General features: G+C 53.2%; 9 protein-coding genes across 9 annotated transcripts; 3 read left to right on the forward strand and 6 right to left on the reverse strand.

Annotated features, from left to right (window-relative positions):
- Nucleotides 1-2,799: 2,799 nt before the first annotated feature.
- On the reverse strand, nt 2,800-7,230 carry JN550_006615 (uncharacterized protein; the record flags this gene model as incomplete). The annotated part of the gene is made up of 3 exons (XM_049318374.1): nt 2,800-3,012; nt 3,065-7,024; nt 7,135-7,230. The coding sequence occupies 3 exons, from the start codon at nt 7,228-7,230 to the stop codon at nt 2,800-2,802; spliced, it is 4,269 nt and encodes a 1,422-aa protein (XP_049171503.1).
- A 1,850-nt stretch (nt 7,231-9,080) lies between these two features.
- JN550_006616 (uncharacterized protein) lies at nt 9,081-10,835 on the reverse strand (the record flags this gene model as incomplete). The annotated part of the gene is made up of 1 exon (XM_049318375.1): nt 9,081-10,835. One exon carries the CDS (start codon nt 10,833-10,835, stop codon nt 9,081-9,083), a length of 1,755 nt encoding a protein of 584 aa, XP_049171504.1.
- Nucleotides 10,836-11,608: 773 nt separating this feature from the next.
- JN550_006617 (uncharacterized protein) lies at nt 11,609-13,729 on the forward strand (the record flags this gene model as incomplete). The annotated part of the gene is made up of 2 exons (XM_049318376.1): nt 11,609-12,428; nt 12,480-13,729. The coding sequence occupies 2 exons, from the start codon at nt 11,609-11,611 to the stop codon at nt 13,727-13,729; spliced, it is 2,070 nt and encodes a 689-aa protein (XP_049171505.1).
- Nucleotides 13,730-14,095: 366 nt separating this feature from the next.
- JN550_006618 (uncharacterized protein) lies at nt 14,096-14,308 on the reverse strand (the record flags this gene model as incomplete). The annotated part of the gene is made up of 1 exon (XM_049318377.1): nt 14,096-14,308. The coding sequence occupies one exon, from the start codon at nt 14,306-14,308 to the stop codon at nt 14,096-14,098; it is 213 nt and encodes a 70-aa protein (XP_049171506.1).
- A 63-nt stretch (nt 14,309-14,371) lies between these two features.
- Nucleotides 14,372-14,967, reverse strand: JN550_006619 (uncharacterized protein; the record flags this gene model as incomplete). Its single annotated transcript, XM_049318378.1, has 2 exons — nt 14,372-14,708; nt 14,783-14,967. 2 exons carry the CDS (start codon nt 14,965-14,967, stop codon nt 14,372-14,374), a joined length of 522 nt encoding a protein of 173 aa, XP_049171507.1.
- A 1,895-nt stretch (nt 14,968-16,862) lies between these two features.
- On the forward strand, nt 16,863-18,601 carry JN550_006620 (uncharacterized protein; the record flags this gene model as incomplete). Its single annotated transcript, XM_049318379.1, has 3 exons — nt 16,863-17,246; nt 17,297-18,462; nt 18,511-18,601. The coding sequence occupies 3 exons, from the start codon at nt 16,863-16,865 to the stop codon at nt 18,599-18,601; spliced, it is 1,641 nt and encodes a 546-aa protein (XP_049171508.1).
- Nucleotides 18,602-18,961: 360 nt separating this feature from the next.
- JN550_006621 (uncharacterized protein) lies at nt 18,962-20,528 on the reverse strand (the record flags this gene model as incomplete). The annotated part of the gene is made up of 6 exons (XM_049318380.1): nt 18,962-19,084; nt 19,138-19,419; nt 19,473-19,729; nt 19,779-20,106; nt 20,168-20,309; nt 20,365-20,528. The coding sequence occupies 6 exons, from the start codon at nt 20,526-20,528 to the stop codon at nt 18,962-18,964; spliced, it is 1,296 nt and encodes a 431-aa protein (XP_049171509.1).
- A 465-nt stretch (nt 20,529-20,993) lies between these two features.
- On the reverse strand, nt 20,994-22,337 carry JN550_006622 (uncharacterized protein; the record flags this gene model as incomplete). Its single annotated transcript, XM_049318381.1, has 1 exon — nt 20,994-22,337. The coding sequence occupies one exon, from the start codon at nt 22,335-22,337 to the stop codon at nt 20,994-20,996; it is 1,344 nt and encodes a 447-aa protein (XP_049171510.1).
- A 639-nt stretch (nt 22,338-22,976) lies between these two features.
- JN550_006623 (uncharacterized protein) lies at nt 22,977-24,296 on the forward strand (the record flags this gene model as incomplete). Its single annotated transcript, XM_049318382.1, has 1 exon — nt 22,977-24,296. The coding sequence occupies one exon, from the start codon at nt 22,977-22,979 to the stop codon at nt 24,294-24,296; it is 1,320 nt and encodes a 439-aa protein (XP_049171511.1).
- Nucleotides 24,297-24,345: the final 49 nt, after the last annotated feature.

Genomic DNA, 24,345 nt, shown 5'->3' on the forward strand with positions numbered 1-24,345 from the left:
GTAGGACTGCCAACATAGCTCTTTTGCAGCCTCGTTGTTCGCTCCCGATGCTGCCCTATAGATCGTGCAAATGCGAATGTCACTTAGTTGACTGTGACGTCAAATCGGAGAGTCTCAAGATCCTATTTCGGCCTAGTATCTGAGTGTTCTGATGAGACGTATCGTACTTTGCAACCGTGCATGATGAAGATACAGACTTGCCGCACACCACGCTGACTACAAGGATCATCCTTCGGCATGGATATTGATAGGACCCCTGATGCCTTCGCCTCGGCACAGAATCATCAAGGATTGCGGCAAGCTGCGTTGACCATGAAATGACGATATATGGTACATTTCGACAGCGTATAGGATAACTACAGGTTTTCGCCTCTCGACCAATGTACTGCAACCGCATCTTTTGTTGCTGCGTACCTGCTCACCGCTTACCACCATTCGCCGAAGACTACTAGATGGATGCCAGGCATGGGTGCAGCCGTCTTGTACGTCGATAAGTCCCGCTTCGCTCGGGAGGTGAACCTATTCAAGGCATTGACCTTTTCTTCTATGCGAACAATCACTTTGGCGCTGTGTGTGGTTCCTACTCAGCACAAGGTACCCTGGACGAGATGTACCTAAATCGCAAGGGATTGTTATACCCATGACTCCGTAGGAATGAGCAGACACACCGCCTGTTGTTCGCAGCCGCGCGGCTAAGTATGAATCCTTACGGCCATACGAGCCACGTGTTGGAGGTGCTTGTTCCAGGAGCGGTAAATGAGGGCCTTGATTGGTAAGCAGTGCTTTGTTTGGACTTCCATCGGTAAGACTTCCATCGGTAATGGAAAATCGAACCAACGACTATAGGATGTAAGGGGGCCTCGATGGTTTCAGGTTCGCGTATTACGCCCCCATGAGGCCTGTGGTTCCAACAAGATACTGTTACCGGCTGTCCAGATATGCAAACACTCCGTGACGGCTCCTCCGTAAATCTGGGTCACACCGATCGGGATATTGTGACCTCGCCGAGATATCAAGTAATTCCCGGTCGGCCATCAGAGTGTACTAATACCTACGGAGAATGCCGAGCTGTTCATCCTCCTAAACCCACGTTGACGCATGTCAGACGACCTACATAGAAGGATTTTGCCACGCAACACCCACCGCCTCAATGAGTAATGAGTACAGGCGGCAAATCGGAACCCGATCCGGACATAAGCCGAATGCATCACTCTGCGCACGCGTACAATGCGAGGCCGCGTCGTAAGAATACTCTCTGCCTGATAACATCCTGCTTCGGTGCGGGGAGTAGAACATGGAATACGGAGTTAGCTACCGATCCAAGAACATAACCTTCTGTTATTACATAACATTGGGGACAAGTCTCCTCGTCCAATGACACTCCTGGTTTCGCACTGATGGACTCGACCCCCGGCGGGGTCCATGTACTTGCCTCGGACTTACCAAGTTACCGTTTGTCCAGGCGATACGCGTATAACGGTAAACGGTATCTCCGCCGGCGTCTAGCATGAAGCAATTCCTCCACATTTCCCATGCGTTGCCATCTTTGCTGTTGTCTATGGGCATAGTGCAACTCAACGGACCTTGATAGCCCATAAAAGCTGAAGGTTAGCTGACAAGCAGTTCCCGCTGCTTCATTGCTCTCAGTAGCCGATGCAGGCACAGTCTTGACGTAGAATTGGACGCACCCGCATTGACAATAATCGCTGTCGGCCTTGGCCGATTCTATTGTGTAAGGGAACTAGAGGAGCTGTAGCTTATATCTGCCCCAAGTCATAGCCACGCCATGACCGGTGGTCGATAGCCTGATTAACCAATCACAATTAGTTCTACATGCCTCTTTGTCCTTATTGGCCATTGCGACATGTATGTAGACTTACCTTTTTGTAGATTACGCCATGTCAGAACACCAGTTTTTTGGGTCTCAAAGTTGAAAAGACAGCATTTCTCATACGCATAACGAATGAAAATAGATAATCTTGACCACAGTACAGGCTTGAAATCGCGTAAATTTTCTGGCCTATGAGAAGACGTTGATAATCCATGATTGAGCTCCCAGTCTTTGAAGTGGAAGCATCAAACCCACAAGGGCGACGGAGTCATTGACCTAGCTGAGACTTATCCAAGGATGTACAAACAACCAAACACGCTGCAGACATCATTCACCGTCCACGAGATGCATGATGAGTACTTCAATGCAGTCCTTAGTAACATGCTCATCAGCACTATCTATTAAAATACACACACACATGGGATCTGTCTTCCGCTCTCTTGCCCTCCTTTGCCTAGCCAGATGAGATTCCATCAACCACTCTCATCGGCGTCCCCTCTCCCCCGTGGCAAGCCACGAAAAGAGGCGACAGGCGGTACATGCGCCTGAGGACTTGCGTTTCCAGGGTATTTTTAATGGTAAGCCTCCTTTTTTCCCTCCCCCCTGGGCGATGGCTTGAGGGGAACATTCTTCTGATACACGTGCCAATCGTTTCCTCTGAACACCTTCTTCCCTTTAAGATGATGGCCTCCCAAAAGCAGAGAAAAATAAAAACACCGAAACGCCAGCAAGAAAAAAAGATGCCAGTAGTGGGTGACCACTCCTGAAGGAAGATGCAAGAGCCGTATTGGCGACGAAGTGAAAGTGGAAGAAGTGTGTTTAGACGAAAACCACAAACTCCCGTGTCTAGACGATCCATCGATGGCAAGCGAGAGTCGCGCGGAGGTAGGGCCACCCCACTGGAATCAAACATGACGAGAGCGGCGTCTTGGATGATAGCTGAGTATATACCCGCTGTGAGGAGCACCCTATTCGCCGTCACTTTGAGCAGCACTCGGGCCACCGTTTGCCTGGCTTGCACCGTTTGTCACCAGCTTTATCCTCGTAGGGTTGGTCACAGGTTGAGGGGTGCCCGCGCTGGTGGTCGGAGCAGCACTGCTCTCCTTCGCCGATGGGTCATCAAGCTCAACTAGCTCTGGGTGTGCGGTCAGCTCTTCCTGCGCCTTGGTGTTGAAAAATTTCTGTCGAACAGTTAGTTATGCGTCAAGACTACATGGGTGCGAGCTTTCTTACCTCCATGACGTTCGCGTCAGCATAGAGCAGACTGCCATCATCGTTGTAAGTTCTGCAGTTGTTGCACATCAAGACAACATCCCTCCGCATGTCGTTGATAGAGTTATATTCCTCCTTCTTCATCTTGGTGAGGATGTTGTTCATGCAGATTGGGTTCTGGATGATGACATAGTAGTCGCCATAGTCCCGCTTAGAAGGCAGCTTGACAAACGGTCCGATGATCAGACGCTTGGGTGGCTCGTCATCCTCGTCATCTTCTTCCTTGTCTTCGGGCTCAGGGTCATCGGCTTCCAGGGACATCAGTCCGTCGTAGATGGTGCGCAGGGTCTTTTGTAATACAGGGCGTACTTCAGCAGGGACTCGCGATTCAGATCCGTTAGTTGCCACAGCCTTTGGACGTCCACCGGGCCCACGGCGCTTCTTGGCAGGAGGCTCGCCGTCTTCCTCGTCAGCCTTGCGCTTCTCGTTCTTACTTCCAGGCTTGCGGCCCCGCTTCTTGGGTGGAGTCTCGACCTCTTCTGTGCTGGCCCTACTAGCAACCGGTGAATTCGCGCCAGAAGCATTGAGAACAGCCGCACGCTTGAGCCTGTTCGTCTCTCGCCTGTCCTTCCTCGCCTGTTTCCGTGCGGCGGCAGCCTCTGGAGAATCCTCCTCGTCGTCAACAGCCATGAGCCACTGCTCTTCAGTCAAGCCATCATCGTACTTAACCCTGGTTCGCTCACGAGCACCACGGCCGAGGATCTCCTCCTGTTGATCTTCCACAGGATTGCCCTCGGACAAGTAGATCTCAGGCAACTCCTTCTCGGTCATTAAACGCGACATATGCTTGGTACCTGGAATGGTACCATAAAGAGGGTCTCGAGAACGTTCTTCGTCAAGCTGGTTGAAGAGGACAAGCTCGTCGTCATTTCGGGCAAGAATCATGTTCAATTCCTCATCGTCCATTTCATCCTGCTCACCTGATTCGGCCATATCAGCAGTCTCCAGAAGGGTTCGGAGCATAGCATCACGATCTGTCTCGGAAGATTTGTTGTCGAACCGACCAGCCTGAATAACCTTGCCGTCCATGTCGAGCTTGTACCGAGCACGCTCCAAGATCTTCTCCTCTACGGAGTTGGAGCTGATAAGTCGCAGGATTCGAACCTCGTTCTTCTGACCGATACGATGAGCACGATCCTGGGCTTGCAAATCTTGGTGAGGATTCCAATCCGAGTCGTAGATGATGACTGTGTCGGCAGTCTGCAAGTTCAGACCAAGACCACCAGCACGGGTGGAAAGCAGGAACATGAAGTACGGCGAGTCGGGTGCGTTGAAGATTCTCAACAAGTCCGAACGTTCGTCAGACTTTGTGGTACCATCGAGACGCAGGTATTGAATGCCACGGAAGCGGAGGAAATCTTCCATGATATCCATGATGGCAGTCATCTGGAAGAACATGAGAACTCTGTGACCGCTAGCCTTATACTTTGGCAAAACTCGGTCCAAGAGCTCAAACTTTCCTGAAGTTCTCCACAGCAAATCGTTGCTGGTGTTTAGAGGGTTCATCTGGTTTTCAACCTCGTCAAACACGAAGGGGTGATTGCAGAGCTTTCGAAGCTGCATGATCATGTTGCTCAGGCCACGAGCGTTTGCCTTACCACCCTTGCCATCGCTAACGGCAATTTTCTGGTGGGTGACCATCTGCTTGTAAAGACGGCTCTGTAGTGCAGAGAACTTGCACTTAATGACCTTCTCGGTCTTGTCAGGCAGGTCCTTCTCGACATCCTTCTTGAGACGGCGAAGCAAGAATGGCCGTAGAACCTTGTGGAGACGTCGAATAACAAGGATCTGTTCTTCTTCGTTGAGCTCCATCTTATCCTGGCCGCCAGTGTTGGCGAAGGGCGTGTTGAACCATTCATCGAAGGTGGTTGCGGACTTGAAGATGTTGGGTAGAACAAAGTTCAGCATGGCCCAAAGCTCACCGAGGTTATTCTGCAGCGGGGTACCAGTCAGGATGAGTCGGAACCGGGTGTGATAGTACTGCGAAATTGTAGCACTGAGCTTGGAGTTGCTGTTCTTCATACGGTGACCTTCGTCAATGATCATATGGAACCACTTGATCTTGCTGAGGATGGGTCTATCCTTGATGATGTACTCATACGTGGTGAGCAGGACTTGGAATCTTCCTTGTCGGATCTTTTCTTGTTGCTGCTTTCGCGCATTTGGAGGACCCTTGTAAACAACCTTGGTCACGGATGGGGCCCACTTCTCAAACTCGAGGTTCCAGTTGGTCAAAGTGCTGAGTGGGACGATGACCAAGTAAGGCCCGTTTTGCAGCTTCTTCTCGATCAGGTAAGTCACCAATGAGATGGTCTGAATAGTCTTGCCGAGACCCATCTCATCAGCAAGAATACCGTTGAGGTTGTTGTTGTAGAGAGACAACATCCACTGGAGACCTTTGATCTGGTACTCCTTGAGGCTGCCACCGACGAGAATGTCAGCCTGCTTGGTAACATCTTCCTTGATACGATGCGCCACGGCGTAGTAATCGATCTTCTTGCCGCCGTCCTCGTCGATGTCCTCAGGTTCGCTCTCGTCGTCGTCGAAATCGGTGTTGCCTTGCAGCTGCGCCGCCTGTCGCTGTTGAGCCTTGACAGACGAGGCAAGTTGGTTGAGAAAGCCGTCGGTCTGCCGGAGAAGGTGGGTGATACGGGTATCCTTGGCCTGGTCAAGCAGCTTAAGATAGGCCTCCTCATCGTTGGCCTTCAAAGCTTGCAGACGCTGCTTGGCCGTACGCTCAATGCGCCTCTGCTCTTCCTTTTCAATGTTGAAGTGCTGAGAGTACATGGCACGGCCCAGCTTGTACATCCTGTTCCTAGCGCTTGATGCCGAGTTGTGGATCTCTGCCTTGTGGTGCTGCACCGACTCGAGGAAGTCGGTGTGCTTCTTCTTCTCGCGATGTTCGCGGGCATCCCGTTGCTGCTTCTCGAGCTTCTCGGTGATACGTGCTTCGCGCACGCTCTGCTTCTTGGTTCGGCGATACTGACTGCGATTCGTTGTCATGGCCAAGTTGTCAAAATGCATCATCTGACGCCCGATCTTCTCACGAAGTGCGCGCTGCTTGGCGTAGAGCCCGAGAGACTTGAGCTCGATGATGGCCTTCCGCTTGATGGTATCATCGGGCTCAATTGTGTCCTTTGTTGAATCCCAGTGGGCGACGTTGCCGGGCAAAGCCTTCAGCTCGGCATATCTCGCCTTCATGCGATTGAAGACAATGATCTCACGTTCGTGACGAAGCTGCTCGAAGTCGACACCAGTGGGCAGAATGCTCGGTATGATCAAACGCTTCCCCCGCTGGGTGTGTTCATGGTAGCTTATGTCTTTCTTGACCAGGCCAGCCTCATAGGGTGACTTGACTGTCTTGTAGACTCGCCCTTTCACGGCGGCAGCAGCCGGGGCCTCGGGCTCGGCGACGCCATCCGGACCAACCGACGCGGCCTTTGCAGATTCTGCTACAGGTGTGGGCGCGGTTGCGGAAGCTGACGAGGGCTGCGCTGATTGTTCGGCGACGGCTTGTCTCCGCAGTCGTTGAGAGTTGAGAGCTTGTTGCATGGGGTACGGGACGCCAGTATTCTTCTGCAGCAGCTTGAAGGCATGGATCTGCTGTCGCAGTAGATTCAGCTGCTGTTGATTGAAGTGGGCAGTGGGTGCGCCGGTCGATGGGGACGAGGCATTCGGCTGAGCCGTCGAAGCGGAGGTAGAAGGCATGGCCGACGTGCCCAGAGGGGCAGACGGCGGCGGCTGGGAAGTGCCATTAACCTGACCGTTGACGTTGGCGGCGCTCTGCTGCTTTTGTTGCATCTGCTGGCGGTAAGCATTCTGCATCTGCTGCTGTTGCTGAACGTTATGCAGGAACTTGTTGAGCTTTTGATACTCGGGGTCCGACTGGGACACGCCCTGCTCCTGCATCTGCTTGAAGCGCTGGGAGTCATTGTCAGCAAACCGTCTAGACTACAGGACGAGGTGGGCGATGATGAATTCACTGCTGAGGGCCGAGGGTTCAGAACGGGCGGGACACGAGTGGCACTAACCATGTACATCTCCTTCACCTGAGAGGCCGTCATCTGCTGGGGCATGCCCGAGGGACCGGCATGCTGGACAGCCGGCGCAGCCTGAACCGACGCCATGATGGGTGCGCCTGGTGGACAATGACACTAGGGAGCCCTGGCTTTGCAATACACGTTTGACTTCTCCTAATGCGCAGTATTACGACCAGCTCATGTCTTATAGGGTTGGCTCGCTGGGGGTGGTGATGCTCCGGCGCGGTTGGCAGCGTGGCTTCGCTCGCGGGGGGGAGACGCGAGGCTCTGGGGCAATGCGCCCGTGGTCGCGTCGCAAAAGGGTCGGGAGGCCGTGGGAAGGACGAAAGCCGGGGGTTGCGGATGGCAGTCGTCGCGTTGCGCGGGCCGGTCGGGCGTGGAGATGGCGAGGCGATGGGGGATGGGGGATGGGGAAGGTGGCCGGTCGACGCGAAGCGGGAGGGCGAAGGAGAAGCGAAAACGAGTGCCAAGGTGAAGGGAAGGGAGCAGCCAAATAAGTGTGGGGTTGGCGAAAGGGCGTGCCTGGGCGGGAAAAAGTCGCAGAGGCGCGGCGAAAGGTCGCGCAAAATGCTGGCTGGGCCTCGCTGCGATGGGATTTCGATGCTTCGCGACAAGGTGGGCTGGCGCGGACACGCAGGTTGATGGCTTGGGGGTGGATGGATTCAATCTTCTGGAGGTGGAAAGAGGTTTGATTGCAGGCCCTCACAAACCAGCGATTGAGCCGCGAAGCCAGAGGCCCGAGCGCCCGCCCTAGCGCGGGATTGGGTGGAGTCCGCATCCCCCCGGACTTACTGTCGCTCCGTCTCTCGTCGCCAATCAGAGGCGCTTCCGGCCGGATCGCCGCCAGTGCGCGTTGATTGGCTCACTATCTACTGTGTATTCTGCTCTTCCAGGTCCTGTCCTGTCTGTCCCGTCCCGTCCTGTCCAGTGAGTTCAAGCCGGAGAGCATTGAACGCGCGCATTGCGTGCCTGTTTGACGGCTTTTCTGTTCGAAATCCCTGAATTATTTGAAAGCTTCCCTCTCGATGGCCCTGCATGATTTTATCCTGGAATCCCGGATCTTTCGCGTCACGTTGCACTACATCGCGCAGCATGGCAAGCCCCGTCATTCGCATCGTCAAACGCTGACCACGGCGCACTACCTACTCTATCAGTGGCCCTCTGTACCATACCGTAGCCACTTGCAGCATTGTAGCCAACCAACTAACTTAGGTAACTAGTTAGACTCGCGCATCCCAGGTTCTGTCGTCCAATGTGAATGTGGCCTTGCGCTTTGGCGGCCTAGTCTAGTTTTTCTCTGGGGGTTGCTGGGAGCTTGGACTAACTGCTGCCGAGTATAGCCCACGTCATTTCTTGGCTCTAGACACGCTTTCCGTCCCAACTAGAGCTACGGGGCCGGAGGAATATCTTCCAAACCTCATTGGATCTCTTGAATCTCATACAGCCAATCTTTCCCCCAACCCACTGCGGTCTTGAACCCTCCGCAGTAGTACATCGACAAGCAGTGGAAGGGGACTTTGGAATTATATACATCTTTTATTCGTCTCCTAGCTGGTTGTATGTGCTACATGCCTCACGTCTATGCTGTCTGGCCCCTCATCCCTGATAACCGGACATGGCGACGCTTGAACCCCCGTTTTACATCTTGCCTTCGCCAACCCTGCGTCGATGAAGATATACAAACAAGATCTACGAATAGTAGTGTTGCAGAATGGCCATGTGGATCCCTTCCACGACAGCCGGGGCCGCAAGACCAGCTCCAATCCGTGGCCAATGGGTGGCACGATCTGGAATGTGTAGTGCTTGACACCTCAACCAACCTACATACTGCATACAAGCAGTTGCTAAATCCCTGTAGCTTTTCCTTCCCTTTTATCTTGAGTTTTTCTATCCTTGCACCATCATTCATTAATGCGCTGGTTTTGGCAAGCCTACTTTTACCGCTTGACCTTCTTCTTATCTGGACCGGCCTCTTCCTCCTCATCACTGACATCCGCATACTGAGTGACTGGCTGCGTGGAATTCCAGGCCTTGGTGAACATGGGGTCCTCCTTGGCCAGTTTCTCGTATTTGAGTAGCGCCTCTCTCGGATCCTCGTGAAGCATCCGGCTGAGCGGGATGTTCTCGCTGATATGCTTCTCGTCAGGTTGGCTGCGCATGAACGGCGTGATTTGCTGCACCTGGGGTCGCCTGGGGTCCAGGGACCGACCAGACGCCGTGACACCTGCTTTCCTAGCCCGGGGCATCGCACCCGGCGTGACAATCGCGTCTCCCGACAGGCCAAGGGTCTGGTCCGTAGTGAACTCGGGATTGTCGTCAATGTGCCGCCGCTTGGGCGCGCGGGACATGACGTCGATAGCTCCACGGTTAGACATGTCGGGGTTGTAGAGAACATGGGTCTCGGCATTGGCCGAAGTGGTAATGATCTGGTTAATCTTGGGGTGCCAGTCCACCGTAATGACAGGTGAGCCTGGGGTGATGGGTGTTGTGTACTCCGATCGTAAGTTCCCGGGGTTGAGAATGTGGAGGTGGCCGGTCGCCGAGCCGGTGATGATGCTTGTTGAGTTGGGGGCATACTTGATGTTCGTCATGGGGTAATGGTCCGAGGTCGACGGGTGGTCGACGGTAACAAGAGGCTCCTTGAACTTGCGGGTATCCCATAACTTGATCAAGTTGTCACCGCCCCTCGTGACAACCATTCGACCGTCTGAGCTAATATCAATACCACCAGTCCACGTGTTGGGCTTATGCGCGTCCCTGATTTCAGCCGCAGGCCGAGTGAAGGGGCCGTTTCCACTCCACATGACCAAGGTACCGTCAAGAGCTGCGGATACAAGCACGTTGCTGCCGCCCTGCGCTGGAGCCCCCCAGGCTACTGCTGTCATTCTGGACCTTCCTGCCACCCCGGGCGCTTTCGACTTGAAGACTATCACCTCCTTTTGGCTTCGCTTGTTGTTGACGTCCCATATCCGTAGGGTGCTGTCGGTTCCTGCCGTGACGCACAGGTTCTTATCGGTGGGGTGCCACGTTCCGGTCGTGATCTCGGAGATGTGGCCCGACGTATTGTTCATATCCCTAAGATACATGTCGCCCTTGACGAACTCGGTGATGATGTCGCCGTCGCGAGACATGATCTTGGCCTGAGGGTGTGCTGAAATGCACAGAAAGACGCTCCCAGCCTGGGGGTTGAACTCGACATGGTGTATCGGATGTGTCTCCTGTCCAGACGTCGAGGGCTTGAGATCGTAGGGGTCCACGGAGCGGAAGGCTCGAATCGTGGTAGGCGTCATGGACGAGAAATCATGTAGCTTGACGGTGCAGTCGATCGATCCCGAAATCAACCTACCGCCGGCCGGATCCAGCGACACCGTGGTGACGGCCCGGTCGTGTGTCTTGATGACCATCTCATGCGACGTCGGGAACTCGTCCTCGTCGTCTTCCTCGTCGTCCGAGTCATCATCGCTGTCGCTGTCGCTGCCCTTGGCATCCTCCGGGCTCGAGTCCTGCGGTTTGTGTAGTGCCTTGCCCTGTTCGACCTGGGGCTTGCCGGCCGCCCTCTTGCTGCGGTCGAACTGAGCGGCGATATCAGCCTCTCTCGATTTCTTGCCAAACGAGGTCGGCAAGAAGGCGCGCATGGGGTCGTCTTCGGCCAAACCAGGCCCCTCGACCTGGATGTCCTCGTCGTCGCTCATGGTTGCGGCTGACTGGGCGGCCGGGCTGAGCAGAGGTGTCGGAGCGCGAATGTTCAACAGTGCTGGCGCGAGGCTGAATTGTTTGTCTTGGACCCTTTGGAAGCCTTATGACATCGAGAGTGGCCGGGTCCACCGCTGGTCCAGTCGCAGCTGAAGCCCAGCCGCTGAGAAGTCCCCTACTGCCCTAGGCTTGCTAGGCTGCTAGCGGGCATGGCTAGGTAAGCCCAGGGGGGGCATGTAGTGGACCCGGGCGCTATGACGGAATCTCGCAGCAGGGGCGCTCGAGCGACCTTCAGCACATGAAAGCTCGCGCCACGGCCTAGCTCCAGCAGCTCCAGCCAGTCACTGGCGGCCCTTGGCGATCGTGACCCAATGCATGGCCCAAGATCCGCTCAGGTCAATCAAAAGTCCAGTCCCTCGAGTCCAGTCCAATATTTCCATTCTATTGATAATCCCCGCCCGCCTAATAGTCTCGTCGCGCTCTATTCTCTTTCCAACCCCCGTGTCTCTGCCAGTCTGGACTCTCCCTCATCCCCATTGCGAGCCTTGTTGCTGCCGAGCGGCCGATCTCAATCGCGAGGCCGATGCCACATGACTCTCCGACACCAACCAGCTACTACGAGGCGTTGTGTGTGGTTGCCTATGCTCTGATGCGAATCCAGAGCCAGCCCACCTGTACATTGCAATCGCAACGCTGTCGACACGAGATATCCGAGCGACATCTCCCTCCCTTGGCCTGCGCACCCGTATAACCGAGCTTATCGGCGCCGGAAATGCCGGTCATCCCGGACTTTGAAACCCTCAGCCCGGGGCAGTGGACGTTCGGCGTTGGCGACGGGAAAGGCAACGATTCCAAGCTCGGGGAATGGAGCTCCCTTATTGGCATTATCACCGCCATCGTGGGAAACATACTCATCGCTCTCGCGCTAAATGTCCAGCGGTATTCGCACTTGCAATTACACAGGCGCAGGGTGGAGGCGAAGGAACGAGCCAAGGAGGCCCTGAGAAGAGCTCGTAACGGCGCTGGTAACGGCTATGGGACGACTGACAACGCCTCGACACCGGCCCAATCCGACGACTATCCCGAGGATGGCGAGCTGCCAGAGACCCATCCGCTTGCGCACTCCTTCCGGTCTGAAGACTCCGGCACATCGGATACTGTTGCGGAGAGCAAGGTGACGTCGACATACCTCAAGTCGCCTTCTTGGTGGCTGGGACAAGTCCTCATGACCATAGGAGAGATGGGAAATTTCCTGGCGTACGGTTTTGCGCCCGCTTCCATCGTCTCGCCTCTTGGCGTCGTGGCCCTGATATCGAACTGCGTCATCGCGCCAATATTCTTCGGCGAGGTTTTCCGAAAACGGGACTTCTGGGGCGTTGTTATCGCCATCGCTGGGGCTGTCGTTGTTGTGCTGAGTGCGAAGCAAGAAGAGACCAAGCTCGACCCTCACGATGTGTGGGATGCTATTTCGACCATGGAATTCGAGATTTACATGGCTGTGTCCCTTACTCTCATTGTGGCTCTGATGTGGGCGAGCCCCAAATATGGCAACCGGACCATCCTCATTGACCTTGGTCTTGTTGGTTTGTTTGGTACGTTCCCAATGGCTTACCAGGTGAGAAAAAGTCGCTAATAGTTCGCAGGTGCTTACACCGTATTGTCCACCAAGGGCGTGTCGTCCATGCTTTCGTCAACTCTCTGGAGGGCTTTTACAACTCCCGTCACCTATGTGCTCATTGCCATTCTTCTGGGCACCGCTGTGATGCAGGTCCGCTACGTGAACAAAGCCCTGCAGCGCTTCGACTCAACTCAGGTTATACCGATTCAATTTGTTATGTTTACATTGTCTGTGATCATTGGGAGTGCGATTCTGTATAGAGACTTTGAAAGGACAAGTGCCGAGCAGGCCTTGAAGTTTGTGGGTGGGTGTTTGTTGACGTTCTTCGGAGTCTTCCTCGTCACTAGCGGCCGGCCGCGGCATGACGACGAAGACGGCCTCTCAGATGATGAAGGTGTGGAGGAAACAATCGGGCTCCGAGATCAAGAGGCTAGTGGCGCCGAAGGAAGGAAGCCCGCCCAGGATCAGCAGCCTGCAGACTCTCCCAGCGCCTCCCGGCGATCCTCCCGGGTCAGCTTCGCTGTGCGGCCCCCGCCTGTTCAACGTCACTCGGGCGTTCCGTCACTGAGACGTGGAGATCCTCCGGCCTCGAGGACTTCAATCGTATCCAGAGGATCGCCAGCTGAGGCTTCGCCGATCCTCAGCAACCCCTGGGAAAATGCACTTTCGCATCCAGGTCTCCCGCCGACGTTCTCTGACGATAGTGTTGTTACGATCCACTCAACAACCACTGCACAAACAGATCCTTTACCTATCGACACCGGCGTCCCGCCACTAATCAATGTGCCGGCATCACCCAATGATCGCCCAAGGACCCCGCGTGCCTCTTTCTCGTCCTCAAGGCCGCATAGCCACCATCTCACGAGTACCATTTTCTCACCATCACCCCTCTCCTCCACGGTTAGCGCAGTTGTAGGCGATGCCCTACTGCGAGGCCAGGAAGGCCCGCTACCTAGGAGGAAATCCATTCGCCGCCTGCGAAGTGGCATCCGCTCCAGCCTCTTTGTCCCGCAAAGCGACGATGAGGATGGACCCGAGTCGGAAGCATTGCTCAGACCCGCGGATACTGAGCCAGCGCCTGAACCAGCAGATGATATCGTGGACGGGAACAGAAGCTTGAGGGGCCGAGCTAGGAGTCTCAGTAATACCCTGGGTGATTTCTTCGGGCGCAAGAGGGGACGGCGGAATACCAACCCTGAGGGCGGGCCTACCCAGGACAGCCAGGACAGCGGCCCAGGAGGCGAACAAAGCGTAGACGCGCCGCCCCAACCATGATAGAACGGCGGTGGTCAGTGTGTACATGACATTCTCGCATCGTATATAGACGGTTCCTTGCACAGCATTGGATAGGAGTTCATGGTTATTCAGCATCAGTCAGCATGCTGCTTTTATGTCTATATCACTCTCATAATAATACCCCATCACTGGTCGCATATAGCAACTTGAAGCAAGAAGATAAACACACATGGAATCCTCCAGATCTTGGTATTCATTGAGCGTGCACGCAAGGACCGATTTCCATTGCGAGAACGAGCGCCTCTGTCATCGATAAGCTCCTGGTGTACCAGCTGACAGTTGCATGTGTATCCCAAGGGGATCCCGGCCGCATCATTTCGTGGTTAGCATTCTCTTCTTACGACCTCACATGATGCGCATCTTCATCTTTCCCACCGCGTAATCCTGACCCATGTCCACATCGTCCTGATCGTCAGCGACGTTCCGGGAGACCGTCTTCTCAACTCTGTGCAAGGCAGGCTTCAATGAATACATGTTGAGCTTGAGAGCGACAAGCTCGTCTAACGACAGCAAGACCGAGGACATGTCAATCTTGCCACTCCTGACCGACTCGAGCATCGCAGCGTGCTTCTTGACGGCTTCGCGAGCAGCGCACAGCTTCTCGGCATCGGGTTCGGCCTGTCACTCGGCCGTGATCGTGGGGACGTGACGGTCGGTCAGCCACTCGATGTCGTTGAGAAAGTAGGACTCCAGGTCCTGGTCGGTGTCGTCGTTCTCGGGGTAAGTGTCGGCATGCTGGCGGAACAGGCGAACGACAAACGCGAGCCACGAGTGCTCGTCGCGGTTGTAGGGCTCGCGCTTGTTGTTGTTCCAGCGCTGCTGCGCTCCGAGGAGACGACAGAAGAGCTGCTTGAAGATCGGAAAGGGGAGCGTCGCTGACCATTTGTTGCAGCCTTGCACCTCCATCAGGAAATCGTCCGCAGTTTGCCAGGCTTCATGCCTTCGGGCATGGGTTTGACTGTCGTCCAAGTTAGGGTCCTGCGAGCTGGATAGTATTGCGTTTTCTTACCAAGCCATTTGCCTTCCCAGAACGGTTGGATGAGACGCTGGGCTATCTCCTTATAGGGAATTTCGTGGTTGAACTTGAAGTTTCGACTGATCCATTGGTCCATCTGGGGAGATGTGACCGCAACCCTCTTCGAAAGGTCATGGGGAATGAGGCCAGCCTTGGGCAACTTATCAACCAGGAAGCGGAACCTGATTGGTCTCGGAGCCATGTTCAATGCAGTCCCCTTACTTTGGTAAGACCGAGTCGAAGGGTGGAATTAAGTTGTGGATGGTGTGGGGTGAGAATGCAAAGTGATAAACAGAGAAAACTCAGAGCGAATGAGATGGATAAGACGCCCAACATTTAACGTGAATTGCCAGGGTAAACACTTGAAGATTCACTTTACACCCCTCGTTTTAAGTAGTAATAATAGGATCACACAACATACAGAAACCTGGAAACGGTAGTACCCAAACAGAAAGGTAGGGACCGGCTGTAGATTGCCCATAGAATGATTTTAGAAGGAAAAGGTTTGGATAGGGTAAAGAGTAAGAAGGGAGGGGGGGGGAGGGAGAAAAAGCGCCCCAGGGTTCCCTGGAAGGGATTTCCTTATAAAAGGTCTCAGAATCATCTTCATGAGCCTTTAGAACTCACCCCTCGAATTCGACCATATCTTAAAGTCCTATGATGAATTGGTTCAGCAGTGCTCCCACGTTGAATTTCTTTTGCCAACTTACATGACCAACCTGGTCGTTGCTGCAATTACCGCAACCACCGAGTCTCGTAAATTCTAACATGCCTGACAGGCCTTTTCATGAATCTGATCTATCCCCTCGACCCGGGCACGGAGCAGTATTCACCACTTGGCCATTGCTGACCAGGCGATGGGCAATGAATCCCCTGCAAATTGGTGAAAAGGGCGATAACACGCCGGCCAGGCGGTTAAGGGGATCTGAGGGAGCAACCAATATCGTTCCACATTCACCAACTCCTCAAGCGAATGTCACCATCATTTTCACATTAGGGCACGTATGTACTGTTATTATATTACTACACCTCGCCCGCCTTAATACTCATTTTCACCCGTATGCAATGGTTTGACCCCTCTCCCCCAATTATTATTGGCATTATTAGTATGATAATTTGAGTTCCAGTATCGATCTACTGTTTTGACTGCAAGGGTTTGCAAATGGATATGATGGAAACTTCCACAGGTGCTGTTCGGATTTTATAGGATAGTGATGTCATTTTCAACCCACAGCAATTACCCTATGGCCAGTGTTTGCGTTTGCCGTGAGGTACACATGGGCCATATGCTAAGTGTCGCATTTCTAATCGCGGATGCACAATTCGTATTCTCGTATATCGCTAGAAACACTTGACTGAGTCAATCATAGTTGAATGCCCATGGGAATCCTATGGCGTGGCGGTAGTCGCATCGCTGTTGAGAGTATAAGACACCCGCGCATTGTCAAGGAAGGAGCCTGCCAATGCCAAGCCTTGAGCAATCACCACTTTTAGCGGCTGATACATACCAGAAACTTTGATTCTACGTGATTGGCCGTTGGCGATCCTTGCAGCTTGGCATTTTCAACCATGTCATCCTTCACCCTTAGTATACGACCAGACGACCAGTATCTCATGCCTACTGGTATTACTCGAGATTTCTAAGATAACAACGTCAGCCTCCACCTTTTAGTAGCGAGGCTGCAGAACTACAGGCGAAAGATACGGATCGGATCTTTCACCGACGTCAATTCGCTCCAATAGGGCGACCGACTCAGTCTACCGGCATTTGGGCCGATCCGGCCCGGAAGACCGGGGTCCATTATTCACACCGTCTGCAGGCGATGGTTCTTTGGTTCCCCCCTCAATTGACTATAGCGCTATTCCCGCAATCAGTAATCCAGCCCATCTTGGGTGCCATCAAAGCGACGATCGGCCAACCCCGGTATTGCTAGTTCGCGATAGTTCTGTCAACCGATTAACTTTTCAGGGTTATGATATGACATGCATGCATGGCACGTGCAAGGTTCTCCTCCCATATAAACATGGGGTTGGGGGCCCTTTACGGCGATGTGCCATGTGCTCCTTCACGATCTAATATAACCTCGTATAATCATAATGCGGTACACGGAACGTATTAACCTCGCCTTGGTGGTGGCCGCCTCGGCAATCGGTGGCACGACCGCCGTCAAGCTGACCGGGCATGCCAAGGGCATGTTTGATGAGTCAATGAACTTTCTAGACCAGATATACGATCCTGTGGCTGGCTACCTCCAGAACTTCTACTACCCCCTTGCCGCCGGAGGCCACGAAACCCGTTCGTCGGCATGGTATGCATCTGGCTTGCTGCAACGTAATAAGGGCAACGACCTTGAGGAGGCTGTCAAGATCATTACCAACATCATTGGGGGCCAGGAGAAGAACGTCAGTGCTCAATGGTTCGGTGACTACACCGTATACCCCGAACAGCCCACTGTCGGCAGCCCTGCGTACGCACCTGTGGTGAGTTACAGACGTTTTCGTAGCTCTGCAGCCAAGCTAAAAGTACCTAGATCTACAACTCCTGGGATCCCAATTGGAGGGGTTTCATCGGCACGACATTCATGGTTATCTACGAAGAATTCCAGGATATACTCCCAGAGGAGGTCAAGGAGTTGATCCTGGAGAGCATGTACAACAACACCATTGGAGACAGTTATCGCGTTGGTGGTGTTGATGACGACAACCTGGTGCCCTCCTACAGCAATCCTTCCTTGATGCGTGCCGTAGCATCTGGGTGGACTGGGCGTAAGCTGAATGAGTCGAACATGACGGCGGCGGGTGAGTTGTACGCCACCGAGATCCTCGACCTGTTCAACCTCAACAACACTCTCTCCGAGTTCAACAGCCCCACATATCTCGGGGTGTCCCTCTACGCGTTAACTCTCTGGGCGAAATACATGCCAGAAGACTCTGTAATGGGTCAGAACGGAAAACGTATGATTCAGCAGATCTGGGAGACAGCCGGAGAAATGTACAACGCCAACATGAAGAACCTGGCGCCACCATGGGATAGAGCGTACGGCTACGACATGAATCAATACATGGCCATCTTCTCGCTTCAAATCTGGTCGCTAGTCGGAAAGAAGCACGCACCAGTTGCCTCGCGTCCGTGGGCGATGACACACGCTGATGATTTTGAGTACGCGCCACTCATCGCCATCCTGTCACCGTTCCACGACTCGCTCGTCCCCAAAGAGGCTGTATCCAAGCTATTGACATTCCCAGGAGAACACACTTTCAAGACATCTGCTTTTTCGCCGCCAGCCGACTACTTCCCGCGAAACATCACCACGTGGCTCTCGGACAACCTCACCATCGGTGCCGAGTCATTCAATGAAGCTGGGGTTGGAGGACCGCGTCTAGATTCGTCGCAGTGGACACCTGCCGCGGTGCAGTGGCTTCGCTGCGATGGCTCAGTTGGATATATGTTTCTCTATCAGAAACAAACCGCTCTGGACGTGGATGTTGCAGCTAACACGTTAAGCTTGAGCTACCCCCGGGGTAACTCATCAAGTGTGTTCTCTTTAATGGTGAAGCCAAATCCCCGTGGTGGCAAGAGAGATATGGCCAGCCTTGATGATATTGAAGGAGTCAAGATTGAAGTTTCTGGATCAGTGGATCCAGTCCCAGAAATCAGCTTCTGTGGACTTTACGGCGGTACTTGCGACATTATACAGTGAGTCACCTTGACGCAATAGCCGAATGTTACTGACATCCCTGGCAGCGGGTTTGAATTCTGGAACTTTACCTACACCATGCCGGCCAACAGCACAGAGATCCCGAGAGTCAATCTCAAAATCGATTTATCAACGTAATATAATGTGTAGTTCTCTCCCTTGATGGAGAAGGCACGAATTTAATGACAATAACGGTTTCAATTTAATGTACCCGATGTGTGATTGACCTTATTGACACTCTGAGTCTCCGGTTTATAACGTATACCTAAACTCCGGGTGCCGATGACCTAAGTGGTGAAGATTCCACTGACCAAGCCTGTCATTGCGTTGGCCTTGGCTTCTCTTTCTGTTTTCCCAGTGGCAATATGCCATTTGGGCACATACAGTGGTGAAGCATAGGACTAGGGAGCCTAGACATACCGAGTGCCCAACAGTGTAGTCAGGGCTAGGAGCAACCTTAGTCTCGAAATACAACGATGGCAGTTGTGATTGGGGTACTTACGCATCTTTTGAGAGGTAAATAAATGTTGCTGGAAATGCTGCGCAATTGGCAAAAGCAATGAGAAAGCCCACTCCTGTGGCCCTGACGTAATGAGGTGCCAGATTGTTTGACATCCAGCCCTTGCAAGTGTTAACATTCTGATGCTTCCATGGGCATGAAGCACATCACTAACCATGATCATAGCTGAGCCAGGGAACACTCCTACTGCTACAAGGAAAGTGCCTCCGTATCGAACAGAGTTTTGTTTCGTTGCGAGTAACATGATGTATCCGGCAATGGCCACGATACAGCCTACTGCCATAACGGGACCCCGAGCCCTGATTTTATCGGACAGGAATGATGTTCCAAGGACGAAAAAGAATGCGGCCATGTTCGGCGGCACTGTGAAAAGCTGTGCGGTTGTCGATTGGTACCCGAGCCCGCTGATAATGGTGGGTAGAAATAGCGAGTAACTCTGCGTCCATTTAGTACGTGGTGTTCTTCAAAGCATGAAGATAATTATCTTACATAGAGTGGAATCAGGAGGAAGAACCATATAAAACAGCAGAACCAAGTTTGTGGCGCTTTGAATGCCATCTTGACCCAATGCCAGTCAAAGTGCTCCTCGTTTACGTCGTCTGAATCAGTTGCGCCGTGACTATCAAGCCTCATCCGCGCTAAAGCTCGCTTGCGTTCTTCTTCGGTCAGAAACTTGGAGTCGCCAGGCGTGTTTGGCATTGTGAAGAAGCACAAGATTCCGAATAGTGTTGTGATGATACCCTCGACTATGTCTCTGGTCAAAGAGAAGCCCACCAAGTCTGCTGTTTCACTTACTGAAGAATATCCATGGCCATCTATTGTAGTTCCCGTATCTGATCTGAGCGAGCCCGGTCGCAAGAAGACCACCGAATGCCCCCGATAATGGTGCAGCACAGTAGAAGTATCCAATGCGACGAAGCATCTGATGACGGCGGTAGAACATAGCGAGGTAGACCACAATGCCTCCCAAGAGCCCTCCTTCGAAAGCGCCAAGAAAGAGTCTTGCGACGATCAGGCCGGCGAGGGACTTGGTGAACCCCAGAAATGTCGACACAATTCCCCATGCGGTGATCAGGGCGGGTAGATATATGCCCGCTTTGATATGCTTGACAATCCAGTTACTCTACACAAGAATTAGCACCGCCCAGTCTTGGAACGAAGGACACTGCCATACTTATACTTACTGGGACATCAACTAGAATGTATGGAATATAGAAGACAAGCAATGCGAGGTTGTACCCCGTGCCCTGGGCAATTCCCAGCTCCTCGGCAAGGCCGTCAATCCTCGCATTGCCAATATTGCTCCGATCGATGAAAGCAAAGAGCCTGTAAGACGTGTTGGCAGAGATCGGCGGTATTGATAAGAGCTGAAGCCACTTACCAGATGCCAAATAACCAAGGGATTATGTGTAGGTCAAACTTTCGGTCAAGTATACTGTCAATGTGTGAGTCCAAGTTGGCATGGGAATGCAAGTTCTCGACGTGACTCCCTTGTGCTTTATTGAGGTCGGTGGCATCTTCTGCGCTGCCTTTTTCCGGATCCATGGCTATGACAACTGAATTATGATATTTCAGTAGAAACAATACCTCCAGAACCGTGATATCGATGGTGAGTATACTTCAACTGTACAAATGTTGCTGAATCGCTTGATCATACATGTCATATCATCATGGGGTAGTTGGGGGGTCGCAGATTTCATGAGGTAGTTTTAGCCCGGCGAAACTTGCCTTGGGCAGTGGTGAATACATCCAGCACTTCCGTCATTACCAAGATACAGGCTCGACAAGTCCAGCCTAGGCTTACACGCAGACATAGGCCCAACAACTTACTCCCCGTGGGGTAGACTGGATAACATTGCGCGGGGTAAAACTGGAGAGTTCTATAATCCCTGCATGGGCGGATGCTGAAGCCGCACTGCTACGGATTGGCACTACTAGGGATTTGATTTAGGACCGCTAGTCTGATATTCGGTGACGGTGGCAACTCACCTTGCAAGCTGGGGATTGGCTCTATTCATCTAGACCTAATTCTTGAAGTATGGATTTGGTATGCTGCCCAATCCTTGGGACCTCAGCCATCCTGACTTGAGAGGCACTAGTCGTGCCAGGGGGGAGGAGCGCTGGTACTGGGCCATTAGGTGTCTGAATTTCGGTCCACCTGTTCCGAGCCTTGAGTTGTGGATGGTCCCATACTCCAGCCATGTCGTTGACTTTGGCATTCGCAATCTTTGCAGAGTCCAACCGAGCGATAACCTCTTCTGCAGACAACCTTGAAAAGACATCAAGCATGATTTTTCTGAGTATATCGCGGTTTTCAACGCGTTTGAGGTTGCTCGCGAACCGTACGTCGGTCGCCAGAGTTGGATCGTCCAAAACCTCCGAACACAAGCGTGCCCATTCCCTTTCATTCTGAATACCAAGCATTACTGACCCTCCTCCTCCTGTCTGGAAAGGTCCATATGGAAAGATAGCCGCATGAGAAGCGCCTACTGGCTTTGGACCGGGCTGACCTTGGTAGGTGTAGTATAATGGAAATGTCATCCACTCCGCCATACTCTCCAGCATGGAAACATCTATACGGGACCCCTTTCCTGTCTTGTTCCGCTTCATCAATGCACTGAGGATATTCGTGTAGGCGTACATTGCAGAGGCGATATCGGCAATAGATATTCCGACCTTGGCGGGCTCGCTTTCAGTCCCTGTAACCGACAGCATTCCAGCCTCGCTCTGAACCAACAGGTCATATGCCTTCTTGTCTCGATACGGACCACTATCTCCATAACCTGAAATATCACACACGACAAGCGAAGGGAATTCATTTCGAAGCTTCTCGTATGAGATGCCCAGGCGATCCGTAGCGCCGGGGGCAAGGTTCTGAACAAGGACATCTGCTTTGCCCAGGAGTTTTCTCAAGGCAGCCAAGTCTCTGGGAGTTTTCAAATCAAGAGCCAGACTCTCTTTCGAGCGATTCGTCCAGACGAAGTGAGACGAAAGTCCGTTGAGTCTTGTATCGTAATCTCGCGCAAAATCGCCCACCCCTGGACGCTCGACTTTGATAACTCGAGCTCCTAGATCTGCTAGTTGCCTTGTGCAGAACGGAGCTGCTATTGCTTGTTCAAGGCTGACGACGGTGATCCCTTTCAATGGAAGCTCATCCTCTTCCGCTTGGGTTGCGCCGGCTGCTGTCGCCAGATGCCTTCTTCCATAGTGGCTCCGACTGATCTGCGGCTCACCATGGGGAATATACGCGTTCGCAAAGCTGAGTGGCCTTGAATGATATGCAGCAGGATTCGTTGAGGAGTACCAACACTGACACTTAACGGCTGCACGAGATCTCAAAAACCGAAACGCCATGCCGAATGTGCCCTTGTGAAGTGATGTTTTCTCGAACGTTTGTTAAGCTCGACTCATACCTGCTTGGCGGAGTAAGTATAGACAGAGCCACTCTGGGCAACGGGAACTTCGCCAGAAACACTCGTCTTACACCCAGAGCAAGAAGCCGAGGTCCTAACCCCACGACGCTTGGAGCTTGGCTAGCGGAGGTCATCCCGCACCCCTTCGTAGTGTGGGGTTGAAGATCCCACAGATCCGACCTGAGGCAAGATCCCAACGTCCGCCTTTTCACGGTACGAGCTTACCCGGCATTCCGGTTTTTAGACTGTAAGGAGATTATCGCGCCTCCGAAATCGGGTTTCTTGCTTTTATTCCACTATGGACTTTCACTAGAATTGGACCCGGCTGGGATTTACCAGGAGAGCTTCCGCTATATTACCTAGCAGGTCATTTACGCTAAAACCCCACAGCTCCACGCGGCTATAGCAGACCCAGCCCCAGCTATCCCCGCTGTATTCCCCAGAAGCCGGGAGGCAAGCCGAGGCCCACAGCCCTCACCAGTATCGCCAGATCGCTCCGGATGGCTTCGTCACTTGGGTAAAAGAGAAATTTCGATCTTTGAAAGCCTTGTGCAACCAATCGAGTGAAGGAGCAGTGACAATGTCTCGCGTACTGGCACGTTGTCTGCCACAGCGCAACCCAGCGACCGCTGGAACATGGCGGAGGTCATGTTTGACGCGCCATAGCAACTTCTCCACCACGGCCGCCCGTCGTATAATGGAGACTACTGGTTTTACCGAGAACCAGTTGACAGTCCGTGAGGCCGTATCGACTGTGTGTGCTCAGTTTCCAAACACATATTGGCAGGAAAAGGATCAACTGGAACAGGACCCCAAAGAGTTCCACGCTGCATTGGCGAAAGACGGATGGCTGGGCATCGCCCTGCCGGAGGAGCTAGGAGGCTCTGGCCTCGGCATCTCCGAGGCCACCATGATGATGCAGACAATTACAGAGTCAGGAGCTGGCATGGCAGGTGCCCAGTCCATTCACGCCAACGTGTATGCCACACAGCCGCTGGCTAGGTTTGGAAACAAGGACCAGCTGGAGAGCACAATACCCAACATCATCTCCGGCAAGTGGCGGACGTGCTTCGGCGTCACAGAGCCCAACACGGGGCTCGACACACTACGTTTGAAAACGATAGCGAAGAAGCAAGATGACGGAAGCTACAGCGTTACCGGCCAAAAGATCTGGATCACCTGTGCCCAAGTGGCGAGAAAGATGATTTTGCTGGCCAGAACGACACCATTGGAGGAGGTCAAGAAGCCTAGTGAAGGGTTGTCAATGTTTTGTATTGACATCGACAAGGAGGCGCCGGGCCTAGATATGCGTAAGATCAAGAAGATGGGCGGCCGTGCCGTGGACGCGAACGAGGTGTTCTTTGACAACTATATAATCCCGCCGGAGTCTCTGATCGGAGCGGAGAACCAGGGGTTCAAGATCATCCTCCACGGTATGAACGCCGAGCGCTGTCTACTGGCTGGCGAAGCCCTCGGCCTGGGCTATGCAGCACTGACGAAGGCGGCCGAGTACGCACGCGAGCGTGTGGTGTTCCAGCGGCCGATCGGGATGAACCAAGGCATCGCCCATCCCCTTGCCGATGCATATATGAAGCTCGAGGCTGCCAAGCTGGCCACATATCATGCCGCCCGACTGTACGACAGTAGCAAGACCGACAAATCCATACGGCAAGATGCCGTTGGGGTTGCCGCCAACAGTGCAAAGTATCTCGCGGCAGAGGCCGCTTTTACGGCCTGCGAGCGAGCCGTTATGACGCATGGTGGGATGGGGTACGCAATGGAGTACGATGTAGAGAGATGGCTGAGAGAATGCTTGGTGCCAAGGATCGCGCCGGTGAGCAGGGAGATGATCATGAATTTCATCAGTGAAAAGGTCCTAAAGCTACCGCGTAGTTATTAATCCGGAAAGAAGGCAGGATTGAAAGTCTCCTGGACCAGATACGCTGTTG

Source organism: Neoarthrinium moseri, assembly GCF_022829205.1.
Source record: "Neoarthrinium moseri strain CBS 164.80 chromosome Unknown scaffold23_Wmoseri_CBS_16480, whole genome shotgun sequence".
NCBI classification, from domain to species: Eukaryota; Fungi; Ascomycota; class Sordariomycetes; order Amphisphaeriales; family Apiosporaceae; genus Neoarthrinium; species Neoarthrinium moseri.